The sequence below is a fragment of the Meles meles genome, chromosome 19, assembly GCF_922984935.1.
Source record: "Meles meles chromosome 19, mMelMel3.1 paternal haplotype, whole genome shotgun sequence".
In the NCBI taxonomy this organism is placed as follows: domain Eukaryota; kingdom Metazoa; phylum Chordata; class Mammalia; order Carnivora; family Mustelidae; genus Meles; species Meles meles.
Window position 1 is genome coordinate 31926258 of NC_060084.1, and position 22157 is coordinate 31948414.

General features: G+C 50.4%; 1 protein-coding gene across 1 annotated transcript; it reads left to right on the forward strand.

The window, feature by feature from the left end:
* The first annotated feature begins 1310 nt into the window (after nucleotides 1-1310).
* SALL1 (spalt like transcription factor 1) lies at nucleotides 1311-17079 on the forward strand. Its single transcript, XM_045989012.1, has 3 exons — nucleotides 1311-1482; nucleotides 10746-14194; nucleotides 15412-17079. Exons 1-3 carry the CDS (start codon nucleotides 1407-1409, stop codon nucleotides 15850-15852), a joined length of 3966 nt encoding a protein of 1321 aa, XP_045844968.1. The 5' UTR covers nucleotides 1311-1406; the 3' UTR covers nucleotides 15853-17079.
* The last annotated feature ends 5078 nt before the right edge of the window (nucleotides 17080-22157 follow it).

The window sequence follows — 22157 nt, forward strand, 5'->3', positions numbered from 1 at the left end:
TCCCCTCCCCCCAGGGCGGGGAGCCCAGGGGTCCCGAGGACTGGCTTTGCCCACGGCCGGGCCGGGCCGGGCCGCGCCTCCCGAGGCCAGGGGCGGGTTGCAGCGTTCAGGGTAAGCGGCGGCCCCTCCCCTCCCCCCCGGCTGGAGCTGAACTCGGATCCCAGGCCGGTCCCTGCTCTCCGCCCGCCCCGGGCTCGGCGGCGCCACCGCCGCCGCCGCCTCCCCGCGGAGTGACGCGCCCTGCAGCCAACCGGGGCAGCCGGGGGGGAGGTCCGGAGGGGTCCTGGGCGGAGCCGGGCCGCCCCTTATCCCACGGGCTCGGGGCTGCTTCTCCCGAAAACTTCAGCCCTAATTGTCCTGGGAATGTCCGAGGTAGAGAAGGGAAGCGAGGGAGCAACGAGAGGCTGGAGGATCGGGGCCCTCTGAGAAGGATCCGGGTGGCGGGAGAGTTGCCCCTCCCCCCTCCAAAAGCCCCAAACCCATCACGTTCCCAAACCTTTCCTCGGTCCTCTTCTCCGCGCCCCCGCGAGCCCGCGATCCAGGGGATGGAGAACTCGGGGCGAAGGAGCGCCGAGCCAGGCGGCGAGCGGGAGGGAGGCCGGGCCGCGGGCAGGAGGCGGACCGGCGTGGGGCTGGCTCTTCCCCACTCGCTTATTTTTTTTTTTTTTTATGGGGTGGGGGTGGGCTGCTTTCTGGTAGCTCTTAAAGAAACGAAGAAACACTCACGAAACGGGACTTCCTCCCCCCAAATCCCGCCACGGGACTCCCTCCCCCCGCGGGCCGGCGCGCCTAGCGCGGGAGTTGGGAAGTTCGCCGCGCGCCCGCAGCCTGGGTCTCCAGCCCCCGCCGCCCGGCCCCACCCCCCACCCGGGAGGCTTAATTCCGGGGAGGGCATGCTAATTCGGGTCGGCCCAGCCCGGGATGGGGGGGGGGCTCGGAAGGGGGGGGCGCAGGCCGGGGCGTTGGGCGCGCAGAGGCGAGGAGGAAGGCCCGCGGCGGCCGGGCCGCGGAGTCCCGGGCGGTCGCGAAGAGGGTTAACCCAGTGTCGGGCGGCGCGGCGCGCAGAGCCAGCCCCGCGGCCGGCTTATTGGGCCAGCGCGCGGAGAGACAGGGGTCTGCAGCAAATCACAAACTAATTGATTAAGGCGAGCGGGTTTGAATAGCGCTGGCCCGGTGCCAATCGCCTTTCAAAGAGCCCCTCTATGATTAATCGCAATGCATTATTGATAATCATAATTATAGCAGGACACATGCGCGCTGCGCCCGGGGCCGGGGAGCCGGGGAGGGGGCGGGCGGGCCGGCGGGCGGGGGGAGCCGCCGCCGCCGCCGCCGCTCGATTTCCGTAATTTTGAGAAGATTTTTTTTTAGTAATTTTTTATTCTGCCCCAGCTGATGTTTGAGCCAGCATGTCGCGGAGGAAGCAAGCGAAGCCTCAACATTTCCAATCCGACCCCGAAGTGGCCTCGCTCCCCCGGCGAGATGGTGAGTGCTCCGGCCCGCGCCGCGGACACACACACGCACACACACGCACTCGCACTCACACTCACGCACACCCGGACCCACGCACACGCGGCTGGCCCCCGCGCCCACCGTCCCGGCCGCTGCCACCGCCGAGTCCCCGCTCGCCTTTCCCACTCGGCGTATTTCTTCCTTCCTTCCTTCCTTTCTTTTCTTTCTTTCTTTCTTTCTTTTTTTTCCTTTCCTTTTTAATTTTCAATTTGCCTGCGCCGGGCTTCCCCCCTGGCCTGGGGAGAGCAAACACTTCTCCCGGCAGGATCTTTTCGGAGTTGTTGGGTCCTCCGGGGGGCGGGGGGTGGGGGGGGAAGGAGAGCGGGCACGCGGGCCCGGCTCCTCCGGCCCGGCTTTTCCGGGGAGCGGCGGCCGGGGCCCGGGTGGCCGGCGGGACGCGGGGCGGACGGAGGTCGGTCGCCCGGGGCCCCTCACGTTCCCCGCGCCGGGCCGGGGGCCCCCGGGCCGGCCTCCGCCGCCCCGGCCCTGCTGCCTACGGGAACTTTACTTGGTACTCCGGGCTGAACTCCCAGCGCGGGGGAACCCCCCGTGCCGCGCCCCCCCCCCCCAAGCGCTCACACTCCACCTGGATCCGCGCGGGGGAATGGGATGCCTTTAGGGGTTCAGAGCTGCCAGAAGACGGGGACCGCTGTCCGGGCGCCGGTGCCCGACACGCCGGGGTCGCGGCAGTGGCGGAGAGTGTTCTTTGCTGCTGGTTGCATCGGAGACGCAGTGCAGGCGGACGGGGAACCGTGTTGGTTGGGGTCAGGCTACCCAATGGGTTTATCCCCGCATCTTTTCTCCCAATACATGCACCCCACCCCTCGCCCCCGAGAAATCTTAGATTGAGTGTGCGCTCGCTGAGGATCGTGCTACTCCGTGCTTCCAGGAATCGTGAGGGTCTTTTTCCTGGGCTGTTGAGGGGGGTCTCTAGCCAGAGGAGAACCCCCCCCAACAGAGGCACTCGCTTTCTCGGATGGAGGCGACAACTGCGGTCCCGAAGGGAATGAACAAGTCTAGAGAAAAGTTTGTGTGAGGGCGCCGAGGCCGAGAGTAGGAGAGGTCCCGGCTGGGGATTTGGGGTACGCATGGAAGACACCTCGAATCCCTCTTGGTCCCTGGAGGTGGTTCACTTTAGGGGCCTCCGAGCTGCCAGGCCCAGCGCCCGAGGCGAAGGAGCGGCGCCGGGGTCGGTCCCCGGCAAGATGCTCGCCTCTCGGCTGCGGGAGGACGAGGGCAACCCCGGCGGGGTCTCTGCGGCTCCGGATGCCCTTCGGAATGCTCAAGTCCTGGGCGGCATTTGGGGGTATGGAGGGGGCACCCGGAGCCCGACAAGGCTCAGAAGCGTGCCCTTAGATCGTCACTTCTCCCCACTAAACTATGCGGCCGCCCGGGCCCCACGGTCCCGGGCTCCTTCCCTAGAGGCCTGCTTCTCAGTAGGGCTGGGGCGCGGGGAGCCGCGCAGAGCCCAGGCAGAGAAGACAAGGGACTTCCACTCCCGTAACCCCAGCTGTCGGGAAACGGGACTCCTGGCGTGGGGGACCCCGTAAGAAATTGGGGAGAACTGAGACAGATTAAGAAAATTGTTTACAACATTTGCCGCCACCCCCCCCCCCAACCCAGTACTCTTTCGAGCTTCCAGCCTTACCCAGAGTCTAAGATTTCTAAGTCGGCTGAGAGAGCCCCCAACCCCGCTTTCCATCGCAGGCCAACCCGGGGACGCGAGATAAATTGGGGGGAAATACCCCAGGCCGCAGCAACAGCTCCAAATATTTTTCCGGGTTTTCTCAGCTGGTTTCTTCTGCTTCTCGCCCCGACACCCATCTTTCTCAAAGTTTCTGCTAAGACCTTTCCGCCCTGGAACACTGTGAAAGTTCCCAGTCTGTGTAGGAAAAACCAAAGGGGAGGAGAAGAAAATGTTTTTCAGGGTTTGTTTGGTTTGGTTTGGTTTGTTGGGGTTTTTTAAATTTTTTTGTCCATTTGTCCTGATTTCATACATTTTCAAAAAGGAGAAAAAAAGACTCAGGCTTCCCAGAGAAAGGATGCCTGCTAGATCTTTGCCTTTCTCCTGTCGCCCTGCAAATCCAGAATTTTTAATAGTTAAGGCTTCTCATAAAGCAATAGCATAAAAGGAGTTCACTACCTCTTACCATTATTATTTATTAGGACTTTTTTTTTTTTTAGTTTATTTGAGCTTTGAGGTAAGTTCATTAAGTCACTGAATCAAGTTTTCTTTTTTTTTCTTTCTTTCTTCCTTCCTCCCTCTTTTTCTCCACCCCCCCCTTTTTTTTTCTCCCCCAAAGCTGGTTCATTGTCCTAAGAAAGAGCAAAGTGTTAGGGGCATGGCCAGGACTTCCCTCCCAGCTCCTTCTCACCTCTCCCCACCCCCTCTTTTTTCTTCGGTGGTAATGGTTTTAGGTTATGACTGTTTTTACATGGTTGAACAATAAGTTTGGGGGAAGCTGCCTAGAGGGTAGATTTTGTAATAGGGTTACAGGATTCCGTATGTTGTAATAATATTAGCACACAAGTAATCCTCCTCAGTGTCTGCCTCACCAGAGGGCCTTCCAGCACCCCATCTTTTTATTTGGGGGTAGTTGGGAGAATGTGGGGCTTGAGAACGTGTGACCTATCTCCAAGTTACCTTTAAAAAGTCGCCACCTTTTCTGCAAGGAATCTGCAATCTCTGTGCACCTCCCGAGGCAGAACACACTTCACGGAGTTGTTGGGGTTTGGGGCTTTTTTTCTTTTTTTCTTTTTTTTTGCTTTTGTTTTGGGTGGATCTCCCCTCACCCCCGCATGTATAAAGGTCATTACATTTTTAGGAGACAGCGCCTCACTCCCAACAATATGCTACTTTTTCTTATGTCTCAAAATGGTCGGAAAATAGGGTCCATGGAACCTCGAACAAACCGAATTCAATCTAGTTGGTGCGTTTGACACACGCTGGCACCTCAGACGGGCTGATTTCTACCTAGAGCAGGACCTAGAAAAGTTTGTGGGCCCCCGGCACAGGAGCCCAAAAGCAGAGACTCAGGCTGAGAGCAGCCTCATGTATGTATGTGTGTGTTTGTGTGTGTGTATGTGTGTGTGTGCACGGGCATACAAAGAAAATCAGAGCCATGCCAAACAGCCACACGGATAACTCCCTCAGAACAAGTTCAAGAAAACAAGATGATTTGGTCAGCCTTCCGATGTTCCTATTTTAATTTAGTTGTAATTCCAGGAACCCCCTACATTCAGCTGGGAAATTTTTCTGTTTCTTATGAAACCAAGATTATGGCACATATTACTTGTGTCTTAAATGATATTCAACAAGTCTCGAGTTATTTGTAGAAAGATGACTGCCATTGGAAAAATTATTTACCGAGATAAATAATTCGGGGAAAGGGGAATATTAGAATCTAATGATTTTCTCTGTGGGTTCTTTACTAAGCTCTGGGTTCCAGAGGTGTGTGTGTGAGTGTGTTGGGTTTTTCTTCCTTGGGTGGTGTTTTTAAGATTCAGGTAGCTACAGGGGTGGCCCATTCCGACTCCATTCGTTTATTAAAGTATTTTGGTGCTCAGCTTTCTCAAGGAAAAGATAATATTGGAAGAGAGATAAAAACATCATGAACTCGAGATAAAACATGGACTCATATAAAGTATCATAAATGTTCCTCTTATTTATATTAATAATGAAATTCTATTATTTACCAAAGTAATTTACTCATTGTGAGCAGCTTAATGGCAACACATTGATTTCTGGGCCCAAAAGGTTAGAGAGAACTATAATTAATTGCTTTTTTTGAAAAACCGACACCTGCACGATAAGGCAGTTGGAAAGAATTCATGTTTAATCAGGCCTATTCTAAGTTTGTGGCATAATGGAAGATTCTGGATGAGAGAATGCAGACTGTTTTGAGGGGATTTGCTCCGGGCTGCAAATACTTTCTAAAACGTTAAAAACAAACATACCAACAAGCAAAGTGGAGTTGGGTGTGAGAGAGCAGACACAAAAGTGCATTTGTGATAGTGAGGGTCTCGTGGTTTCTGGTACATCAAGTTTCTCCTATGGTTTATAGGTACAAGTGCCAATTTATAGGTTATCCTTAGGGGACTTTATTTCCTTTCTTGCTACGTCCTGCAGGTAGCAAGTCATCTTTACCAGGAGCCCTTTAGAAGGCAAAACCCCACATTTCTCATGTGGAGAGCCTAGTGGGAACCCGAGCAGGCAAACGGCAGAGTCCCAGTCTGCTAAGTTTTTTGAAATGGTTCAAAGCCCAGCTCTCTGTAGTAACCAGAACAAAGTCCTCCTGCCGTCTTAATTCAGTGTTTCTAAGACATCGCGTGGTGTACAGCTCGCCCCGTCTTCCAGAATCTTCTTAGCTTACCAAAACTGAAGGAATTGAGCAGTTTAGCCGAGATGGTAAATTACCCGAAGCCCCAACACCCCTCCCCCCCCACACACACACAGAAAAAAGTGTGTGTGTGCCAGCCTTTAGAGAAGCTAAATGTGTCGAGCTGTTTTAACCTTTGCTAGCCTCCTCCCATGCAAAGGTGACAAGGTCCAGATCATAATATGTCCTTCAGTATCTTCCCAGTGACCCCCAAATTGAGTCTTGCTAGTCACTTAGCAGGAAGTTAGTAGTTTACTTTAGTCTCACCTTATCAGCTTGGCTTCTTTTCCTAACCTTATTCCCTTGTCACCCTCAGATGCCAGACCCCCAAAGGGGAAGATTGACAGGTAGTCTCCATAGCTCCGTTTTACCCTCAAACAACAGGGATTTAGTTTCTTGTGCCTTTGCCAATGTTTATGTAGCCAAAGTTTAGATCTCGCCTTAAGGAGTCTCTCTTTTTACGTGTCACTGGAATAGGAAAAGCCACAAAGAAGTTTTTGAACAAACCCTTACAACTGGAACCCCACCTAGTGTTCAGTTTGATTCATCCAAGGGGAAGGCATTTTCCCCCTTTCATTTATTGTGTGTTAGGTGGGCTCGCATCCCTGCTTAAGAAGGAGTGTCTTGTCCGTGTGGGTTTTTTTTTTTTTTCCAGAGATTTCGCTTGTGTTGTTCCACTCGAGAATACACTAATCCTGGCCAGAACACGGAGGAAATTGAAGCAGTCTGGTGATGTGTCATTTGGTTGCGTATCACAGAGAGGGAAACTTAAGACGTTATTATAGACAATATGCAGGGCACACATGGGAGTGTTTAAAATTTCTTTGGAATCTTAAGCTGGGCATTCAGGTTTAGGTTTTTCCCAGGTCTGGGCAAAAAAAAAAAAAAAAAATATATATATATATATATATATATATATGTATGTATATGTATATTAATAATAAAAAGATCAAGACCGATCAATCAAAAATATTGCTGATGGCCTTTCTCAATTAGTCTAATTAGTCTATGGGAAGGAACATCCTGTAAAGATTATAGGCTCCAAAATCATAATCCTGTGAGAGGTTCTATTAAAAATGTTAATGTGATCGTAAGGTAAATGGAAAGTAAAGTGAAGGCACTTTCTGAAGAGCTCCAAAAAAGAAAACTAAATGTGGTAGAATAAGGTTGTTTTGTTCTGTTCTGTTTTGTTTTTTTTCCTGGCTGGCCCAACCTTGCTGTGTGGGGCATAGTTTTATTTTTGTTTTCACAGTAGACAGATATATTGGAACACTTCAATTTTCTGCCTCCTATCCTGCCATGTTAGGTTGAGATGATGAAAAACTGACAAATTTGAGTTGGTGTCCAGCCCCTAAATAGGACAAGACCGAAAACATCTGGGCTTTGAGTATAAGTTGGATGAAACTGTTAAGTTCACCACCTTATCCTCTGAAAAAACAAAAACAAAAACACAAGCGCCGGAAAAATTCCAGATATCCTTTTTGTGCATACAAACTTAGCAAACCACTGGTTCTCAAATTTTCCTGCCCGAGGAGGATTATAAAATCAATTTGTATGCAAACTCCATAGAAAAGGACCAGGAATGTTACTTTCACCCTGGTACAGGGAGCAAGGCAACTGTATTTACTATAATGGGGTCACCAGTTGCAACCCTGTGTAACAGATTATTGAGAAACAAGATAGCAGACGGTCCGAAAAATGAATTAGAACATGGTGGTAGTGTGTGTGTGTGTGTGTGTGTGTGTGTGTGCGTGCGTGTGTGTGTGTCTTATTACAACTTAAAATATTCTCTCTGGTAGTTAAAGATTCAAACTAGTTCTCATGCTTTGTCTTTGTCGTGTTCAGCTTCACAGCAGCTCAGGTCAGAATACAGATAGATTTAAAGTTAAGAGCTATTACAGTATAGCGACACCTGCTTTTGAAATAAATCAAAATAGATACTGGAATTTTTTTTTTTTTTTTGGTTTTCATAAACATCAGGAGATTAAATTAGTCGACTCTACAGTGAGATCAGATGTCAGCTTATTAAAATGTCGTGAAAATCCAAGCTAAAACCCCGGGCAGCTTTTGAACACAGTCTCTTTCTTAGAAGCAAGCAGGCATTTATTTTTAAGCATCCACATTTTCCGTCCAGTTAGCACAATCCTAAATTTAAAAATGTTCAGGTTGAAAAACTTGAAAATTCTCAAGTGAGTCTTGAAGCAGTGCGAATGCTAGAATTCGAGCCCAGGAAAGCAATAATCAGCTAAATCCTGTAAAGTAACCTTCTTTTTACTTTGTCCGTATATTATGAGAATATCAGATGTTTGCAAGTTAGAAAGAATTAAAATGCCCTTTAATCGTGAACACAGATGTGCTAAATATTTGAAAAAACTACATTGTAATGTGTACAATTGATGAAGTCAGTTTTCTGATTTCCCTTGCTAGTTATTTAGTTCTGAATCTGTCATTATTTGTCTAAGCCCAGCTGACCAAGCAAAACTGTGTTTTAAAGTGGCTTTATGTTTTGATAAATGTGAGCTGGTTGAAAAGTATTTTCCACTGAATGCAGAGCTTAATAGAACATGCTGACATAATAGTTTTAATGCATTTTGTTGAAAATGTGTGAACAAACAGAATAGCTTTTGTTCCTTCATAATTGGCTGTAAAAGTAGATGGAAACATAACCATTACATATGGAAATGTGCAAAGAGAAAGAAATAACATTTCTGTTGAATATATTAGGAATTGCATTTCCTAGTTTAAAATAAGCATCTGAAATGGATGCATCATTTAAAATTGGTTGTCAAAATAAGAAGCTTTAAACGGAATTTTTGTCACATTATTTTTGTCCCAAGTTAAGCAACATAACTTTGGTGAATTTCGTTTAATATTTTGTTTACATTATTTTAAGGCAGGGAGAGAGACAGAAAGTGCTTAAAACAGCACCTTGAACGTGCATAGGAATCTGGTGCCAATTAGGATGATTAAACATTAAATTAAAACTGAATCATTATTGGTATTTTCTGCTACAGCTAAGATTTGTTTGGTATTGTTAATGCATTTCGCTCCATACCCTTGTAGAGATTAAAAGATGGGTATTAGCAAAGCTAGCTTGTTAAGTATAACTTAGCTACTCAAATAACACTCCCAGTGAATAAAGTGTGCATACATCTGGCATACTTCACAGGGGGTTCTCATCAACTTGGGCATCACTCAAGGCAAATAGAGTTAAAGGAATTTCCAGAAGTTAGTATTTAGGTATTAATTATATTTTCTGGAATGCAAAAGTCCTCAAGCTTTTTTGGATGTTTACTACGAAAAGGCAGATGCCTGGCTCTTTGGAGTTGACTCTCAAGGTTACCGAAAAAGCAACATTTTGAATTTGTATTTATTCATATTTGCAATTAGTTTTCTTTTCTTTTCTTTTTTTTTTTTTTCTTTTTCCCCTGCAAGTTTTCTGGGAGATTCAATTTGGAAGTCATGGAAACTAACTATTATCTGATTCAGTTCTGCAGAAAAGCATGCAGGGAGGTAATCCTTGAATTAAACAGTTTTTTTTTGTTTTTTTTTTCACAGCCTTCGGAGATGACCACACACCATTTGTACAACAGAAGTTGGTGTTCCCCATGCTGGGCAAACAATGGGGCTCCATCCTGTCTTTGAATAGGATGTTAGCTTGGAGTTGGAGATTTTTATGTTTAATTTACAAATGGATCTTAGCGAGAAGAAATCTGAGCAACCCGTGGAAACAAACATGAAATAAAGGGATTTTTTATAATGAAAGGTTCAGGACAATCTGTTAAACAATTGATAACAGTTAAGAGCAAACTGTTTTTAAAGGCATTCAGACAAGGAGAATTGCGCAGCCATTCCAAACTCTAAACCAGGAATTATTTCTTCCCTTCGCCTTAATGGCACATCCTTCTAGAAGTTGATGTTGAATCAGAAATGTAAAGCTTGTGCCAGTTTTTATAGATATAGAGAGCACTTTTGATGAAATATTTAGAGACATAACGTTGCCATTTGGAGCCTCGAGGCATATATTCCTTAAAGAGTGGAATGGTAGCCAAGGCTGCATTCTTTAATTTTAAAAATAAACATGCCATGGGGGTAATATATAGGTGCGAGGCAGGCCTTGTAACGGATTATGATCATTGCGTTTCTCTTCCTTATGTGTGTGTGTGTGTGTGTGTGTGTGTGTGTGTGCGTGTGCGATGCTTTCTTCTCTGTATCCCGCAGAGTCTTGAGCGGTCCCGAGGATTTGTTACTGATGTGGCAAAAGTGTGATTGTCACCAATCAGCCTTAGCTCAGGTTCCGGTTCTTGGTAGGGGCTGGAGGTGATTTTTAAGTTGTCAGTCTTCTGCTTGGTGATATGAAGCCCCGCCCCACCCCCACCCCCGTCAACAACTGATTGGAACCTGAATGACTACAAATTAGTTTAGTGACAGAACAAACTGTCACAGATATCTTTGAATCAGTTGAAAATGAATAAGGTTGACAGAAACTCAAGAGACTAATAAGTCCTCAGAATGGTTGCTGGACCCTCTCTGGATGAGTAGACAATAAGGTGTATAAAATATTGGAAATCAATATCTTGCTATGGAATTTCATTATGCACCAATGTCTTCAGTTCGTAGTATTTTATATTTTGATGGATTATCTGAAGACCGTGGCTAGCTGAGAGAGGGGATTGATAGGAATTCCTCCACACCCTCCACATGAACCTTCTTAGGTGGTATTGACTGGTTTTGGGGGGCCAGGGGTTCAAGTTTGGAAGACAGAAAATGACGGGTCACGCTCCTTGTTTTGAAGTCGTGGGTGACCCTGTGTGTCGCGGCCCCCCGTTCTCACCCTGCCCCTTTTGATGTTGGCAGGAGACACAGAGAAAGGTCAACCCAGTCGCCCCACGAAGAGCAAGGACGCCCACGTCTGTGGCCGGTGCTGCGCCGAATTCTTTGAGTTATCAGATCTTCTGCTCCACAAGAAGAACTGTACTAAAAATCAATTAGTGTTAATCGTCAATGAAAGCCCAGCCAGCCCACCGGAAACCTTCTCTCCCACCCCTCCTCCGGAGCATCCCGATGAACAAATGAATGACCCCGTTCTCAAAACGGATCAGGCGGACGGCGGCGACCTTTCGGAACACCGCGGCCGCCACGGGGAAGAGTCCATGGAGGTGGAGGCCCCGGGGGCGAACAAAGGTGGCGGGGGCGCTCTGGGGGGCGGCGGCAGCGGCAGCGGGGGCGGCGGCGGCCCCCCGCCAGGCTGCAGCGGCGTTCCCTCCACCGGTACCTCAGCGATCACAACCTCTCTACCTCAACTCGGGGACCTGACGACACTGGGCAACTTCTCCGTGATCAACAGCAACGTCATCATTGAGAACCTGCAGAGCACCAAGGTGGCCGTGGCCCAGTTCTCCCAGGAAGCGAGGTGCAGCGGGGCCTCGGGGGGCAAGCTGGCGGTGCCCGCCCTCATGGAGCAGCTCCTGGCCCTCCAGCAGCAACAGATCCACCAGCTGCAGCTGATCGAACAGATCCGTCACCAAATACTGCTGTTGGCTTCTCAGAACGCAGACTTGCCAACATCTTCGAGTCCTTCTCCAGGTACTTTACGAACATCTGCCAACCCCTTGTCCACACTAAGCTCCCATTTGTCTCAGCAGCTGGCGGCAGCAGCTGGCTTAGCCCAGAGCCTCGCCAGCCAGTCTGCGTGCATCAGCGGTGTGAAACAGCTCCCCCCCACCCAGCTACCTCAGAGCGGTTCTGGCCACAACATCGTTCCACCCAACAGCGGCTCTTCCCCCAACATTAACGTTTTGGCGGCAGCGGGGAGCACCCAGTCCTCGGAAAAAGCGGCTTCGAGCGCTGGCGCCGTGCACGCCAGCCACCCAGCAGCCTCGGCGTCATCGTCACCAGCTTTTGCAATAAGCAGTTTATTGAATCCTGCATCTAATCCACTTCTACCTCAGCCGGCCCCCGCTAACCCGGTGTTCCCCAGCCCTTTGCCCAACATCGGAACGACTGCAGAGGATTTGAACTCCTTGTCCGCCTTGGCCCAGCAAAGAAAAAGCAAGCCACCAAATGTCCCCGCCTTCGAAGCGAAAAGCACGTCGGACGAGGCGTTCTTCAAACACAAGTGCAGGTTCTGCGCGAAGGTCTTCGGGAGCGACAGTGCCTTGCAGATCCACCTGCGCTCCCACACCGGAGAGAGGCCCTTCAAGTGCAACATCTGTGGGAACAGGTTCTCCACCAAGGGGAACCTCAAGGTCCACTTTCAGCGCCACAAAGAGAAATACCCTCATATCCAGATGAACCCCTACCCCGTGCCTGAGCATCTGGACAATATCCCCACAAGTACCGGCATCCCGTACGGCATGTCCATTCCTCCGGAAAAGCCGGTCACCAGCTGGCTAGACACCAAACCGGTCCTGCCCACTCTGACCACTTCCGTCGGCCTGCCGTTGCCCCCGACCCTCCCGAGCCTCGCGCCCTTCATCAAGACCGAAGAGCCAGCCCCGATCCCCATCAGCCATTCGGCCACCAGCCCCCCAGGCTCCGTCAAAAGCGACTCCGGGGCCCCCGAGCCAGCCACGAGAAACCCGGGTGGGCTCGCAGACGAAGCCGAAGAGTCCGCCCGGCCGCCATCCGGGGGCAGAAGTGAAGAGAGCGGGGCGGCCCCTGGCTCAGCCCCGGTGGCCGGAGGTGGCAGTGGCTCTCTGAGCTCCCCGGTGGCCGACGGGGGCCCCGGCAGCGCGGCGGCTTTTCCCAACCCCCTGCTGCCGCTCATGTCTGAGCAGTTCAAGGCGAAGTTTCCTTTCGGGGGACTGTTGGACTCGGCCCAGGCCTCGGAGACCTCCAAGCTTCAGCAGTTGGTAGAGAACATAGACAAGAAGGCTGCTGACCCCAACGAGTGTATCATCTGCCACCGGGTCCTCAGTTGCCAGAGCGCCTTGAAGATGCACTACCGGACACACACTGGGGAGAGGCCCTTCAAGTGCAAGATCTGCGGCCGGGCTTTCACCACGAAAGGGAACCTGAAGACCCATTACAGTGTCCATCGGGCGGTGCCCCCGCTCCGAGTCCAGCATTCCTGCCCCATCTGCCAGAAGAAGTTCACCAATGCTGTGGTCCTTCAGCAGCACATCCGAATGCATATGGGTGGTCAGATCCCCAACACCCCGGTCCCCGACAGCTACCCTGAGTCCATGGAGTCGGACACGGGCTCCTTCGACGAGAAGAATTTCGACGACCTGGACACCTTCTCTGATGAAAACATGGAGGACTGTCCTGAGGGCAGCATCCCCGACACGCCCAAGTCCGCGGATGCATCCCAAGACAGCTTATCTTCTTCGCCTTTGCCCCTGGAGATGTCAAGCATTGCTGCTTTGGAAAATCAGATGAAGATGATCAACGCCGGCTTGGCCGAGCAGCTGCAGGCCAGCCTGAAGTCCGTGGAGAACGGGTCCGTCGAGGGGGACGTCCTGACCAATGACTCGTCCTCGGTGGGTGGCGATATGGAGAGCCAAAGTGCTGGCAGCCCAGCCATCTCAGAGTCTACCTCTTCCATGCAGGCTCTGTCCCCATCCAACAGCACCCAGGAGCTCCACAAGTCCCCCAGCGTGGAGGAGAAGCCACAGAGAGCAGTGCCCAGCGAGTTCGCCAATGGTCTGTCCCCCACCCCCGTGAATGGTGGGGCTCTGGATCTGACGTCCAGTCACGCAGAGAAGATCATCAAGGAAGATTCTTTGGGGATCCTCTTCCCTTTCAGAGACCGGGGTAAATTTAAAAACACTGCTTGCGACATTTGTGGCAAAACCTTTGCTTGTCAGAGTGCCTTGGACATTCACTACAGAAGTCATACCAAAGAGAGACCATTTATTTGCACAGTTTGCAATCGCGGCTTTTCCACAAAGGGGAATCTGAAGCAGCACATGTTGACACATCAGATGCGGGACCTGCCGTCCCAGCTCTTTGAGCCCAGTTCCAACCTCGGCCCCAATCAGAACTCGGCGGTGATCCCCGCCAACTCGTTGTCATCTCTCATCAAGACAGAGGTCAACGGCTTCCTTCATGTCACTCCTCAGGACAGCAAGGACACCTCCACCGGTCACGTCCCCTCTGGGCCTCTGTCCTCCTCTGCCACGTCCCCTGTTCTGCTCCCAGCTCTGCCCAGGAGAACCCCCAAGCAGCACTACTGCAACACGTGTGGTAAAACCTTCTCCTCGTCCAGCGCCCTGCAGATCCACGAGCGAACTCACACTGGAGAGAAACCCTTTGCTTGCACTATTTGTGGGAGAGCTTTCACAACAAAAGGCAATCTGAAGGTACCTCGCTCTGTCTGTCCCCCACCCAACAGCCCTCTGGCTGGTTTGCCATTGATTATCTGTAATGCATGCTCCCCCGAGCCAGCACCCCCCAGAGGCAGGACATGCAGGGGGAGTGTTCTCGCGAGGGTTCCTGCCACGTGGGGCTGATAGCGGAGAAACGCGGGTGCCCCTGGCCTGGAAGTGCGTGAGTCAGGATCGTGGCAGGGAGCGGGGCGGGCTGCAGCCCAGCGGAGCGGGTGGGCGCCTGGAATCATTTGGTCCGCCTAAGCGAGGCGGCGGCCCCTCCCCACTGTCTCGCTAAATGCACCAAATGAATTGCCTTACCTACCCTGGAAGACAGGCCCGGCGTTGCCATGGGGTATTGATTAAAGACCTCCACGTGGCCTGTGTGCAGCCCGTATCACTTCATAATTACCGTCCTCTTCGGCGGATGCATCTATTTTTCATAACGGCGCCGTCCAGCGCGGCCCGCGGCCCCTAAAAACAATAACGTCACGCTGCCCCGCTAATGGGTATTATGATAATTGATTATACGACGCTTCCCGCTGATATGTGTTGGAAATAAAGCAAACACGCTCAGGTTCTAGAGCAACAGTTGAGCGCTCTGACTGTGTACATTTTTCTGTTGACAGAGTATTTCTCTAGAGATTGCTGCCAGTAATGCGAGATGAATAATTACTTTCTGGCTTTTCTCTCCGTGCACCGGCCCTCCACCGGGCAATCTGTGAGGGGTACTTGCTTCCCATCTGAAAAGGACATTTATAGGGTAAAGGGTGTCAGATACAATCCTTACCATGGCAATGAGAGTGGACATAACAATTCTAACCCTGAAAGGAGCTATCTGCGCCTGACGAGCTTGCTTGAGGCCATTATAAGCTAAATACGGGTAATAAAAAAAGAGTAAGTAAGGCAGGCATCTTGGCCCAGGAAGAGGGAAGGCGGCCCGGGGCTGCGGAGGGCGCCTACGTTATTAGGAGGGGGCTCGAGTGGACGGTGTCCTATTCCCCATCCACTGTCTGACACTTAATAAGAATAGACATGTGGGCCACTTGGTTTGTCGAGTGCTGGGATATGAGCTGAGACAGATTCAACTATTAAGCTTCTCCCTTCCTCTCTCTCTCTCTCTCTCTCTCTTTCCCTTTCTTTCTTTCCTTTTTTTTTTTTTTTTTTTTTTTTTTTTCCCTTTCCCCCCCCTGACCCTGGTCTCATCTCAGGTACACATGGGCACTCACATGTGGAATAGCGCCCCTGCACGACGGGGTCGGCGGCTGTCTGTGGATGGCCCCATGACATTTCTAGGAGGCAATCCTGTCAAGTTCCCAGAAATGTTCCAGAAGGATTTGGCGGCCAGGTCAGGAAGCGGGGATCCTTCCAGTTTCTGGAATCAGTACGCAGCGGCGCTCTCCAACGGGCTGGCCATGAAGGCCAATGAGATCTCCGTCATTCAGAATGGTGGCATCCCTCCAATTCCTGGAAGCCTGGGCAGCGGGAGCAGCTCACCTATTAGCGGCCTGACGGGAAACCTGGAGAAGCTCCAGAACTCCGAGCCCAGCGCTCCCCTGGCCGGCCTGGAAAAGATGGCCAGCAGCGAGAACGGAACCAACTTCCGGTTCACCCGCTTCGTGGAGGACAGCAAAGAGATTGTCACAAGTTAAAGCAACTCTGGCCGGAGAAAGAGCATCCCGGCTCAGAACAAGACCCACGGTTGCCTCCTCCTCCTCCTCCTCCTCCTCCTCCTCCTCGCCCTGTCCCCCCTCCCCCTTCCCTCCTGGTTCCCCCGGATCTATGAACTACAACATTACGAAGACATTCTTTTGTACCTTGTTCAACTTCTAGAGTTATAAGAAAGCTTATTTATTAGTGATATAACCTGGCTTTGCAAACAGAATGCAAGCGTTAACTTTGGTCTTCTGTATTTTGGACTAAATACTAATTGACTAGAGTGCTGTAAATTTGCTGTAACATTTATGGCAATCACAAGTTGCCCTGCTAGGCGGTCTTAATCTGGCATTAACTTATTTTCTATATCCGGTTTAATATGAATCTGGTGTTGATGCAATGCCTCAGTGATGCATTAGATCTCTAATAAAGTCTGTATATAAATGTACACTTTGATCCTGCTGGAAAAGTTTTATCAGCAAACACATTGTCTAATCTTTCGAAACAAATTTAAGCAAAGGACTGAAAGTACAGACTGATCCATGTGGTTCTTTGAAAGGTTTGGGCTTTTTGGGTTTTTGTTTTGTTTTTGTTTTGTTTTGTTTTTAATTTTTATTGGAAAATTCAACCTGCTTTTTTTTTTTTGTAGATTTAACCATTTCCGTTTTGAACTGCTATTTGTATTGTGCTTTTTACTTGAGTCGTCCTCAATGTTGATAAGTTTCTGTACAGTAATAAGCACGCAGAATTCTTTAGAGAAAATACAAGTGTTGTTTTGGTAGTTGAAACTGAGACGTAACATTTTGCCTTGTAGGTATATTCACAATAGAAAATGTGTGCTGGAATTACACAATGCTGCTAAGTATGGCATCTTGAACAACCGTCAGTGGAGAAAATGTAGATGCTCTTGTACATACGATAAGAAATATCACTTTCATTAAAATGTACATATGTTCCTTACAAGAGCGAATGCTTCTTCTTGATCAAGAGAGCAGGTATAGTGTTTGCTTATTTTGTATTAGGTATGGAAGAAAAAAAAAATTGGACTGTTACATGCACTTTCTTGGAAAGTTGAAAGGAAAGGGGGGGTCCAATTTCTTTAACATTTAATACTTACTAACAACAGAGATACTGTAATTTTACCCAAGTAATCAAATACATTTTTTTTTGCAACAGATAAAACAAAATACTGTGTCTGTGTTTTTAGAGTGCAGTTCTATTTAGCCAGACCCCGAAATGTATCTTAACATTTCCCCAGGCACCAGTAAAGCGTATGGGAGTGTGTATCTCTCTCTCTAAATAAGGAATTGCAAAAGGCGCAACAGAAACAGGTTTGCATGGGCCTGTGGGGTTTTTTTTGTTGTTGTTGTTGTTGTTTGTTTTTGTTTTTGTTTTTGTTTTTTTCCTCCTCTTCTTTCATTTTCATCTTTTGTCTTTTTAATTTGGAGGATCTAGATATTTTGCCAGTTACCTATGACCGGTCTGGGTACTGTGCTCACACCCCCACCCCCCAAAAGGAGGAAAAATGAAAGGAAATAAAGAGCCCTTATTGGAAGTTTGGTCTGGACAGGTCATCCCTGAAGCAGGACACTTAGCCCATTTAGATTTCAGGTTTATTTCAACCGTGCTTGTTTCTTTTCTCAGGCAGGGAAAGCAGCGTGGCTAGCGAATGCCCCAAGCAGAGCGGCATAGATAATCTGACTCTGAAACTAGGCCTCAGCCCACAGAGGTCAGTGTTCTTTAATTAGGCTTTCGTGTGTTTTGAAACTCACATGCATACCTGAAAAGAAAACGTCCATTACAACTTGAATATTTCGTCATCAAAATTCAGTCTGAGTCTTCCTCTCTCCCTTTTGTTCTAGGGGAAACATGTTTTCCTCCTGAGCACTATTTTGGGGTGAGCAAACCGGACAGGGTGGAAGTTGGTGTCTACAGGGGTCCGGCGATTTGTTTCTTTCAGGGAGGTAGGTGGTGAGCCCCTGCCCGTGGCCCCGCACCCAGGTAAGGGACAAGCATTGGGCTGCCTCCCAGTGAAAGTCTGCACGGGGGCGCAGACCACCCGGGGCGCGCCTCCCCAAGCTGGGTGGCTCAGCTTGGGGGGATGGGGGGTCAGGCCAGGACAACGCGGAGGTGGGCGCCCCTAAAGCAGGAGAGGGTGCTGGTGGAGCTGTGCGTGCGGCGTCAGGGTGCAGACATCTGGGGTCTGCGCCTCTGCAGCCCCGGCCCGCGAGCCCCAAGAGAGTCGCCTTTGCTCAGGAGTGGGGACACGGAGGGAAAGCCGCAGTTCTGGCCAGAAGCTCTTGTTCTACGCGGGGCCAGAAGGGGACGTTTCCGTGGCTTTGGGGGCGTCCCTCCCGGAAGCGGTCCCTGCGCCCCGGGACGACGCCCTGGAACAGGCTGGGGGGAATCTGCCACTCGGGCCACCGGGAGGGGCGGGCTCGCAGTGCCCCCTCCGCGCCCCGCCCGCCGCTCGAGAGGGGCCCAGAAGGCGGATCCCAGACGCCCACCCCGGCGCATGGCCCGGGTGAGCCGCCCCAGCCCCCAGCCTCCCACTCTCCGGCCGCCCGCGGGGTCACGGCCCTGCGCCACTCCGGGCTGCGCGTCCGCTTCCGCGAGTCCGCTTCCGCGAGGCGGGCGGCCCGGGCCGGGAGCCGGGCAATTGTTTCTCTACCCGCTCCCCACCAACCTCCTCCCTTCTAGCGCTTTCTGGAAGGGAGTTACGGGGAGCCCAGGCAACTTTTCGCTTAGACAGACTTCCCGAGGCTACCGAAGCCCCGGAGGGGACTGTCAGAGCCCCGGGGTCCGGGTCTCTGCCCCTCGCTGCGCCTTTGTCCCCGCCGAACCATCTATCGATCCACTATCTCTCTAACCTATCGATCTTTACCTGCCCACTCGCCTTGCCATTCATTTACAAATCAAGGCTCGCGCTCAGCCCCGCCCTGTGCGATCCCCACGCTCGGCCTTTAGGCTCAGCACCCCCGCAGGAGAGACACGGATTCAGATTAGTAAAGCAACGCGGTTTATTTCTAGGCAGACCAAGTTCACGCAGCACCCCCCACCCACACCTGACCTCCGCCCGCTAAGCCTCAGCCCCTCCTTGGCCGCTATGCTTTATCCCTCCTGAAACTTGGGGTGCGTCGAGGTAGTTTGGAAACCAAGAAGAACCGAATTTTCTGGGTTGTTGCTGCCGGGAATGACGACGGCGAAGTTGACGACATTTTTGAACTAAAAATATGGATTTGGGTGACATGCGCCCCAGTTCCTATTTTTAAAATGTGCACTGTGAAAGTATCGTTAAGTACAGCGAATCATGCAAAGAAGCCCCTTGTCTAGAAAATATACTTGGAAGGGCAGTGTGGTGATTGACAAGGACCTGAAGAAGAGAGACCGATGAGGGACCCAAACTGCCCAAGACACCCCCTCCCAGGAATGACTGTGGGGGAGGGGCGGGAGAAGGGAAAACGGGTTCCTGCGGACCCCTTAGAGACACCTGAGAATGACTCTTGAGTTTTGAGTCTTCACATCTCAGTCCCCATGGACCAGGTTGATTGAACTGACTTTTATGGGTGTGGGGGGACAGTTTTGTTTTGTTTGTTTGTTTTAATTAGAAAAAGTGTTCATAGGGAAAATCCTAAATGATTTGCAGTTGACATAAACTTCTAGCGGTAGATTATTTACTTATTGTTTTTGGCGTGTTGTGAAAGTCAAGAATGAGAGAACCTAAAGGAAAAAAGAAGGAAAAGGCTCCCCACTCTGTTAAAACCCAGCAGCCCTGTTAGAAAAATAAAGCGTCGGAACCTTTACTAGGAGTCACACACACTACCCCAAGTGAAACAAATGTCAGAGGGGGTAACAAAGTGGGAAAACATGCAAAGTGAATTTCAAAGGGTTCTACAGTAAAACGCAATCTGAGATTCACAGAAAGTGGAGACGGATAAGACAGGAATTAGGTCATCGCGTCCAGACCCCAGGAAATATGTTTAGATCAAAGCCTGCTCCCTTAGAATAAACAAAACTGGGCCCATTGGGCCCTACCAATATTTTCATCTCCGCGCTAAGAGCTGCTAATCTAACCGGCTCTAGTTGATGAAAGCCGGTAAAAATTACAACTGTAAAAATGACTAAGTAAAAAAATGTCCTCTCAACCGTACTAGGAAGATAAAGATTTAGATTTGAGCTAAAAAGTAACAAGATCCAGGCCCAGATCAACACAAACTTCCTGGAATTTTAGCACTAACTAAATTATCTAATCCCAGGCCATTGTTCCCTCCTTGTCCCCCCTCCCCAACCCCCTCCCCCCCGCCCTCCTTCCCAACCCATGCAATTCAGTATACCAGATGATTTACATAAAAAAATTGTTAAGTTTTAACTTCGGTCTAAAAGCCTTGCAGGAGGCCAACTTTTGGGTTCACTCACTTTACATTCCTTAAGGACCTACTCCCCACTAACCCAAGTGTTGCCTCCCCCCTTGAAGGGGGGAAGCTCCCTGGCCTTTATTGTTATGGATCGTCCTTTAAGGCCAGTCTTTGAGTTTGGTCTCTTTCCCCAGAGGGCAGATAGGCAGAGACTAAAGCCTCCATCCTAGAAACCAGGCTTTGGGTCCCTACCATTCCGCAATCCTTGATGCTTTAGCAGCTAAGCCCAAGTACTGTGTAAAACTTTCTTTCACAGCAGAGCTGATGGCCTGAAACCAACTGCCAGGGAACATTTGATAGATAGAAACATCCAGAAACAGGACAGGAAATCCCAGCAAAGGAAAATTCACCCAGGCTAAATCCAGGGTTGTAGCTCCTTGCTGAGCTGGGTTTCCTCTTAACTGTTTAAACATATGATTTGGCTCCTCTTGTGTTTCTATGTCCATCTGAGCTCAAGTTGAACAAAGACTCGGGGACCGCCTGTCAGCTTGGCTCTGGCCTCCTCCAAAGCCAGGACGACAGGGGTGGGGCATGGGACGGGCCTTTACAAACACCGCCAGGAACAGGCCATCTTATGGGCATGAGGGGTGGCCTTTGGTGACGTTGCAGGGGGCAAACCCAGGATCAGCTTTTGACTTACAACCCACAGAGGGGTCTGAGAACAAGTGGCCAGTGTCGGAGGCCACACAAACCCATCCTTCCTTGTTAGGCCGCACCCAGGTGAGGGTGCACCCAGACGGCCAAGCGCAGGTGGATCGTGAGGCAGCACCATGGGTCGGTTAGGACCTGGGGGCAGAGAGGCCAGGGGTCACGGCATCTTGTTACAATCACAGCCACATCCAGTACGGGGCCTGAACGGTCACCTAAAAACATGGGTGCAGGCCCCACTCCTGATGGAAGGGACAGGGAAGGACCTAAAGTCCTGCCGAGCTCCTTCTACATTCAGAATCTGGGGCTTTGGGGCGCCTGGATGGCTCAGTCGTTAAGCATCTGCCTTTGGCTCAGGTCATGATCCCAAGGTTCTGGTATCAAGCCCCGCAATGGGCTCCCTGCTCAGCAGGAAGCCTGCTTCTCCCTCTCCCATTTCCCCTGCTTGTGTTCCCTCTCTCTGTGTCTCTGTCAAAAAAAAAAAAAAATCCAGGGCTTCCACATGTCTCATCTTGTTACAGTTCTATGAGACAGGCAGGGTCTCTGTCATTTACCAGATGACAAAACTGAGTCCCAGAGAGCAGAGAAGGAACATGAGAACACCCCGGAGCCGTCACTTGCTTGACGGCCAACCCCAGGGCACAGTCGTCACTTGCCTGACCCATAGACCGCTTTCCCCATCTCTAACCACGCAGGCTTTGCTTTCTGTCTGTATTTCCAGTAGCTTCCATCAGACTACCACAGTGACTATGTCACACTGTCGGGTCCCACCCAGACCCTTAACCTACTTGATAATTTCATGTAAGTTACTCCCTTTTTATTTTTATTTTTTGTAAAGATTTCATTTATTTATTTGACATACGGAGATCATAAGTAGGCTGAGAAGCAAGCTCCCTGCTGAACAGAGAGCCGGATGCGGGCCTCGATCCCAGGACCCTGGGATCATGACCTGAGCCGAAGGCAGAGGCTTTAACCCACTGAGCCACTCAGGCGCCCCAAGTTACTCCCTTTTTAAAACGTAAGTGTATTTATTTCAGAAGGACTAGCAAACACTGAATTTGATTCTCTGCAAGTCTTTCCAGCCCCATGCAGGGGAAATCTTACCGTCCACCGTCATTCCGTTCCATGACCCAAATCCAAATAACGCCAATGCCAGCACCACCGAAGAACACCAAGGTGTCCGTCGCTCTGTCCTCTCCTGATTTTCCAACTGCCTCTTACTTTAGACAAGTGTGAGG

Coding starts and splice junctions, on each gene's coding strand:
- SALL1 (XM_045989012.1), top strand. CDS start 1,407: ATGTCGCGGAGGAAGCAAGCGAAGCCTCAACATTTCCAATCCGACCCC. Junction 1,483..10,745: donor CTCGCTCCCCCGGCGAGATG/GTGAGTGCTCCG, acceptor TGATGTTGGCAG/GAGACACAGAGAAAGGTCAA. Junction 14,195..15,411: donor CAACAAAAGGCAATCTGAAG/GTACCTCGCTCT, acceptor GTCTCATCTCAG/GTACACATGGGCACTCACAT.